Raw genomic sequence first — 7,826 nt, forward strand, 5'->3', positions numbered from 1 at the left:
TGTGGCGTCTGAGCTGTCTCTTCTCCTCCGACCACCCTCCTCTATAGGCCCTGTCAGCCTCTGACCTGAACCTGGTTCTGTATGTGTGCGAGACCATCGACTCCCAGCAGGTGTTTGGACAGCATCCCTGCCCCCTCATCCAGCCAGTGCTGCTGTCCCTCATACAGCAGCTGTCCACTAACCTGGCCACACGCTCTGAGCTCAAGATCAGGTACGCATGCGCACCCACAGGAGCATGTTATAAGTTGGCTGGAAACATAGGAAACTGTTGATCGTGAAAAACCCAGCAGCGTTCTAGACGCAAACTGGTGCACCTGGCACCTACTACCATACCCTGTTCAAAGGCACTTAAATCTTTTGTCTTGCCCATTTACCCTCTGAATGGCACACATACACAACACATGTCTCAATTCTCTCAAGGCTTAAATATCCTTTAACCTCTTACATTAGATGTGCCGCTAGCGGAACGCCTCGCCAATATCCAATGATAGAGCGTGGCGCGAATTACAAACACCTCAGAAATCCAAAAACTTCAAACATATGACTATTTTACACCATTTTAAAGACAAGACTCTCCTTTATCTAACCACATTGTCCGATTTCAAAAAGGCTTTACAACGAAAGCAAAACATTGGATTATTTCAGGAGAGTACCCAGCCAGAAATAATCACACACCCATTTTTCAAGCTAGCATATGTCACAAAAACCAAAACCACAGCTAAATGCAGCACTAACCTTTGATGATCTTTATCAGATGACACTCCTAGGACATTATGTTATACAATACATGCATGTTTTGTTCAATCAAGTTCATATTTATATCAAAAACCAGCTTTTTACATTAGCATGTGACGTTCAGAACTAGCATACCCACCAAAAACTTCCGGTGAATTTACTAAATGACTCACGATAAACGTTCACAAAAAACATAACAATTATTTAAAGAATTATAGATGCAGAACTCCTTTATGCAATCGCGGTGTCCGATTTTAAAATAGCTTTTCGGTGAAAGCACATTTTGCAATATTCTGAGTAGATAGCCCGGCCATCATGGCTAGCTATTTTGACACCCACCAAGTTTGGCACTCGCCAAACTCAGATTTACTATAAGAAAAATTGGATTACCTTTGCTGTTCTTCGTCAGAATGCACTCCCAGGACTTCTACTTCAACACCCAATGTTGTTTTTGTTCCAAATAATCCATAGTTATATCCAAATAGCTGCGTTTTGTTCTTGCGTTCAAGACACTATCCGAAGGGTGACGCTCCGGCGCGTATCGTGACAAAAAAATTCAAAATATTCCATTACCGTACTTCGAAGCATGTCAAACGCTGTTTAAAATTAATTTTTATGCGATTTTTCTCGTAAAATAGCGATAATATTCCAACCGGGAGACCTTGTTTTCGTTCAAACACTGAAAATAGAAAATGGAGTCTTCACATGCACGCGCGCACCCATGTCATTGTTCTCAGAACGACCACTTTCCAAAAGCCCTACTGTTTTTCGCCCAGGGACTGCAGAGTCATCATTCCCCGTTCTGGCGCCTTCTGAGAGCCTATGGGAGCCTTAGAAAATGTCACGTTACAGCAGAGATCCTCTATTTTCGATAAAGGGGCTATATAGAAGGACAAGAAATGGTCAGACAGGGCACTTCCTGTATGGAATCTTCTCAGGTTTTGGCCTGCCATATGAGTTCTGTTATACTCACAGACACCATTCAAACAGTTTTAGAAACTTTAGGGTGTTTTCTATCCAAATCAAATAATTATATGCATATTCTAGTTTCTGGGCAGGAGTAATAACCAGATTAAATCAGGTACGTTTTTTATCCGGCTGTGAAAATACTGCCCCCTATCCTAAACAGGTTAACCTGTCTCCTCCCCTTCATCTACACTGATTGAAGTGGATTTAACAAATTACATCAATAAGGGATCATAGTTTTCAGCTTGAGATTTAAATATTTTGTTTGCTCTTAATCAGGTTTGTGCTCTCTTTTACAAGCCTCCCTCAAGCAACATACTGACTGACAAACCTTAGTCACATTTCCTCCATGTTGAGCTGTGTCAAACTGCAGCTCGAATGCTTTTTACGCGTTTAGACCACAGTAAGAAATGTGTGTAGTAGGAACATGACAGGCCTATGAATATGAAAACATGTCCAGACAATGCGCTGCCAAGTCCCTTTTTACTGCTCTTTAAGAGCTCAAATGATCAGTCTTAATCCAGTTTGAATGGCACCCTAAACTATCAGCCTGATACTGGCCAGTTGTTGAGACTTCTACACCATCTGTGGGACTGAATCTGTAGCTGAGGCTGTACATATGAAGGGCCTTTTTCAAACACTCCATTGCCTTTTTTAATGCATGGTACGAAATATCTGTTGTATAAACTTATTTTGACCTCAAAATTTAAGGACTGTCACAGTGTAACTTTGAGCAAGGGCATATCGGTCTCAGTAGAGAAGAGACCTGATTGGGCTGTTGTCCAAGGTATGTGATATATATAAATGTAGGGCTTTGCTGAAATTAGAGGGAAATTGGTCCCTTTGAGCGTTGGGAGGTTAATGGCTCTTAAGCCCCAAGATTACCATTGAGAGAACTGTGCTTAGAGGTTTTAAATGCTTTGGATTGGGTCTGCAGCTGTAAAATTGGAACAATCTGATGCGACGCATTTGGGTTGAGCCACTGGATTGGGTAACAGGACAGTGCTGCTCGGCGATCAGGGTCACTCCACTGCATTTACTGTTTTAATCAAGCCATTCAAATCTTTGCCATCGGCTGCAAGGTAATTAGGGCAACTTTGTCGGGACATGCAAGCCAATAACACTATTGGCTTAAATGGTACAATCCGAGTCTTCTAAAAGCCCACGGTAATCTTCTCTCTGTCTGTATCAGTTACTTGGAGGATGCTGTGATGAACCTGGACCATGGGGATCCGGTGACGAGGGACCACATGAGTGCGGTGCTGTCCCAGGTCCGACAGAAGCTGTTCCAGTTCCTGCAGCAGGACCCACACAGTCCTCTCAGCAAGAGAGCCCGGCGCCTGGTGATGATGCTTCAGGGCCTGGTCAATCACTAGTTCTGTGGTTGGCGCCTAATGATATTTAGCCCCTTCACTTCCCTGTTCTGCTCCCACACAGTTAGAACAAAGTGCAGTGAGTTTCATTGAAGTGCTGAGGGGAGCAGAGCTGTCGTTAAAGAGATGTGAGCATGATCTACAGTGCCATTGGAAAGTATTCAGACCCCTTGACTTTTTCCACATTTTGTTAGGTTACAGCCTTATTATAAAATTGATTACATAGTTTTTTTCCCCTCATCAATCTACACAGATTACCCAATAATGACAAAGCAAAGATGTTTGCTAATTTATGAAAAATGTAAATATTACATTTACAAAGTATTCAGACCCTCTTCTTGGGTATGATGCTACAAGCTTGGCACACTTATATTTGGGGGGTTTCTCTGCAGATCCTATCAAGCTCTGTCAGGTTGGATGGGGAGTGTCACTGCACAGCTCTTTTCAGGTCTCTCCAGAGATGTTTGATCAGGTTCAAGTCCGGGCTCTGGCTGGGCCACTCAAGGACATTCAGAGACTTTTCCCGAAGCCACTCCTGCGTTGTCTTGGTTTTGTGCTTAGGGTCGTTGTCCTGTTGGAAGGTGAACCTTCGCCTCAGTCTTAAGTCCTGATCGCTCTGGAGTAGGTTTTCATCAAGGATCTCTCTGTACTTTGCTCTATTTCATCTTTGCCTCGATCCTGACTGGTATACCAGTCACTGCCGCTGAAAAACATCCCACAGCATGCTGCCGCCACCACCATGCTTCGCCGTAGGGATGGTGCCAGGTTTCCTCCAGACGTGATGCTTGGCATTCAGGACAAAGAGTTCAATCTTGGTTTCATCAGAGCAGAGAATCTTGTTTCTCATGGTCTGAGAGTCCTTAAGGTGCCTTTTGGCAAACTCCAAGCAGGCTATCGTGTGCCTTTTACTGAGTGGCGGCTTCCGTCTGGCCAGTCTACCATAAAGGCCTGATTGGTTGAGTGCTGCAGAGACGGTTGTCCATCTGGAAGGTTCTCCCATCTCCACAGAGGAACTCTGGGGCTCTGTCAGTGACCATCGGTTTCTTGGTCACCTCCCTGACCAAGGCCCTTCTCCCCAGATTGCTCAGTTTGGTCAGGTGGCCAGCTCTAGGAAGAGTATTGGTAGTTCCAAATTTCTTCCATTTAAGGTGTTCTTGGGACCCTTCAATGCTGCAGACATTTTTGTTGGTACCCTTCCCCAGATCTTTGCCTCGACACAATCCTGCCTCGGAGCTCTATGGACAATTTCTTCGACCTCATGGCTTTGTTTTTGCTCGGACATGCACTGTCAACTGTGCGAACTTTAGAGACAGGTGTGTACCTTTCTAAATCTTGTCGAATAAATTGAATTTACCACAGGTGGACTCCAATCAAGTTGTAGAACCATCTCAAGGATGATCAATGGAAACAAGATGCACCTGAGCTCAATTTCGAGTCTCATAGCAAAGGGTCTGAATACTTATGTAAATAAGGTCATTTCTGGTTTTTATTTTTAATACATTTGAAAAATGTCTAAAAAGCTGTTTTTGCCTTGTCATTATTGGTTATTGTGTGTAGATTGCTGAGGACATTTATTTAATCAACTTTAGAATAAGGCTATAACGTAATAAAATGTGGGAAAAGTCAAGGGGTCTGAACACTTTCCGATGGCTCTGCACTTTCTGTACCCTCGACACTTTTTGATGCATTGTACATCGTAATGGAACATTTTGTTTTATCTTTAATTTTTACGTGTAGAAATGGCAAGAACAGACTGGGTTTGCCCTTTTTGGACTTGTGTAGATTGAAGGATTTTTTTCAGTGGGAAACCCGCTGTTCATGAGTACTACGAACCTTGCCATTACCTTCTATTTGTCTTTTCCCTGTCATATCCACAAGAGACTGTTTGAGAAATACCTATCCTAAATGTAGACAGTCGTTACAGATGGATGGGCCTTTTATGTTGTATTATGTTTTCTGTATATTCAACCATTCTGTTAAATCCAGTGTTCTGACTTTAGTTCAGAATGCTATTTCGCTTTGAGGGACTTCTACAGTAGGCTTTCAATCTACACCGTTAGTATTTCCTTTCTCTGATATTTCCGTGTTACTATGTGCATAGGACAGGAGTATGCTTGTGGAGTCTTAGAAACGGCCTTCCACCTGTATAGCTTTATAAAGTCAACTCTTTTGATGGCACCTCAACGAAATTCACTCATGTCCATGAAAAATGTTTTTCTTTCTTTGCCCAGGGTGTTTTTTTTTTATATACCAACAATCCTTAACATTTCTAAGACTTGTATGATTTCATGAACTTGCTTGAAGACTTATTGAATTAGTTATAATCCATAGAAAATGCTTCTAACAAATTGTTACTTATACTGGCCTCGTTTTTGCATCAGGATATCCAAGTTATGTTTGTAAACCTGATGTACTTCTCCTGTTCTTTAGAGGGCAGCCCTTTGTTTGAATGCAATCACATTAATAATTTTTAGCATGGTTTCTTTTAGGCTACTTGCAAAGTCTAGTTGGAAAGTTTAACAAAACTGGGAGCATGGCTTAATGTATTAAAACGTATTTGTCTTCTAAACAAGTTAAAATGGTCTAATTATCTAGGGACAGACCTGTGAAACTCCACAATGTTGGGTTGCATTATGAATGTCAACTCCACAATGTTGGGTTGCATTATGAATGTCAACTGCACAATGTTGGGTTGCATTATGAATGTCAACTGCACAATGTTGGGTTGCATTATGAATGTCAACTGCACAATGTTGGGTTGCATTATGAATGTCAACTCCACAATGTTGGGTTGCATTATGAATGTCAACTGCACAATGTTGGGTTGCATTATGAATGTCAACTCCACAATGTTGGGTTGCATTATGAATGTCAACTCCACAATGTTGGGTTGCATTATGAATGTCAACTGCACAATGTTGGGTTGCATTATGAATGTCAACTCCACAATGTTGGGTTGCATTATGAATGTCAACTCCACAATGTTGGGTTGCATTATGAATGTCAACTCCACAATGTTGGGTTGCATTATGAATGTCAACTCCACAATGTTGGGTTGCATTATGAATGTCAACTGCACAATGTTGGGTTGCATTATGAATGTCAACTCCACAATGTTGGGTTGCATTATGAATGTCAACTGCACAATGCCTACTATGCCGCTGGTCAGTTGATTGTCATGCAAATAAGACGTGTTGGTTTTCCCTCTCAAACCTTTCATGTGCAGGAACAAAACATTTATAGTAAGTGCCTTATTGTACTTCACTGATGGGGATTTGGCCTCCACTACCTTTTAGATGTTATGCCATTTGAAACGATTGTGTAAATGAACCGTATTTGCCTGACTGTAAAAGAGTGCGTTACTGTGTTTTCACGCACACTTATTAATGACTTCTTTTGCAAACAAGGTTTCAAATGGCACAGGAAGAACATCTTTGCATTAGGTATACAAACATGATTTGACGATAGAGAGGCTAGCTAGAATAGGTCTCATCAATTATTGCTTATGTAATTCCACTTTACTGTAGGAGAGATGGGAAATGTTTAAACCATGCTCATCTTGTCTTGCCAATTCCAAAATGTCAATCTCTGCTATTGATGTCTTGTCATCTAATTTCAAGGACAGTTACTTGTTATTAACGTTCTGGTGTCATCGTTTAACATTCCTTTCTTAGAAATAAAGTGGAATGAGGGGGACATAGGGAAGTGTGAGCTAAGCTTGGAGGTGGTTTTTGCCAGACTCTCTTATTCTTTTATTCCGGTTGTGGCCTGATGGATTGTTCAAATGGCTTGTAAAATCAAATCTGGTTGGAATAGCACCCTCTTTCAAGGATGTTCTTAAAGTGCTGGCAAGAAACACCTCCATTGTTTAAAATTTAGGAAGAAAAAAATTCCTGACGTTTGGCACAATTCGTGCTTCAGAGGAAAATAGACAGAAAATGAGACATGCTTATTTTACCAGGTCAGAATTATGTTTGACCATAGTAGTGGTTGGTTTGATAAGCACTTTTTGGTGTTCCAATTTATTTAACAGGACTTGTTGAAAGTTGATTCTCAACTCCCAGTTTTTCTTTGCTTCAATTATTTGAGTTTCATCAGTGAACACTATATAGTTGCTCGGTCATCTTCAGCTGCTGATTGATTGACAAAACGCTAGGTATGCCTGTATGCTCAGGAGAACCATGCATAAAAATCAAACTACTATATTCAAGGTTATAAGCCATCTGTATTACCAAGCCACAAAGCTGTGTAAAGCAGACAGTAATGTCTGTATTTTCTCCAAGGTTGGGAGTGAGGACGAATCTGTCCTTGGTGGAGGAGGTTGATGATCCATCTTTTATTGTATTAAGTTACATGTCTGGTAACTGGAATAGCAGTTGTTTGACCTGAAGTGTAAAGGCGGGATGGTTTCGAAGCTCTTAGTTTTACTTATGTTTCATATTGATCAGGGTTAAGCAACAAGAATCAGACATGAATGTTGATAATAGTAAGCTTGTACATAAACGCTATACAATCTAAATATTTTTTCCTAGTTTGCAAAAACAATGAAATCATGTTTTGTGTATTACTCATTTTGATCGTTTGTAATTTCCATCGTGCTTTGTTCCCTGTGCTTGGATTGTTGTATATTTTTACTCGTTTCTTTTACCCTAAACGTTTTTGGAATAAAAAAAGAACATGGTTAATGCATTGCATAGTGCCCTTTATTTCACATGTAGCCTATTCGACACCACGTTTACGTTTTTACATTTT

The 7,826-nt window shown here is 41.0% G+C and overlaps 1 protein-coding gene across 8 annotated transcripts in view; it reads left to right on the forward strand.

Moving 5' to 3' along the window:
• LOC106560824 (enhancer of mRNA-decapping protein 4) overlaps nucleotides 1–3,353 on the forward strand; it is a 49,104-nt gene extending 45,751 nt beyond the window's left edge. For 2 of the 8 annotated variants that reach the window (XM_045688197.1, XM_045688198.1), the window contains exons 28-29: nucleotides 48–211; nucleotides 2,894–3,352. In XM_045688197.1, coding sequence (XP_045544153.1) covers nucleotides 48–211; nucleotides 2,894–3,077 — 348 coding nt within the window. In that variant the 3' untranslated portion in view covers nucleotides 3,078–3,352. Of the gene's footprint in view, nucleotides 1–47; nucleotides 212–2,893 lie in introns of all 8 variants that reach the window. The other 6 variants (XM_014124159.2, XM_045688202.1, XM_014124162.2 and 3 more) reach the window with 4 other exon arrangements.
• The last annotated feature ends 4,473 nt before the right edge of the window (nucleotides 3,354–7,826 follow it).

Source organism: Salmo salar, chromosome ssa10, assembly GCF_905237065.1.
Source record: "Salmo salar chromosome ssa10, Ssal_v3.1, whole genome shotgun sequence".
NCBI classification, from domain to species: domain Eukaryota; kingdom Metazoa; phylum Chordata; class Actinopteri; order Salmoniformes; family Salmonidae; genus Salmo; species Salmo salar.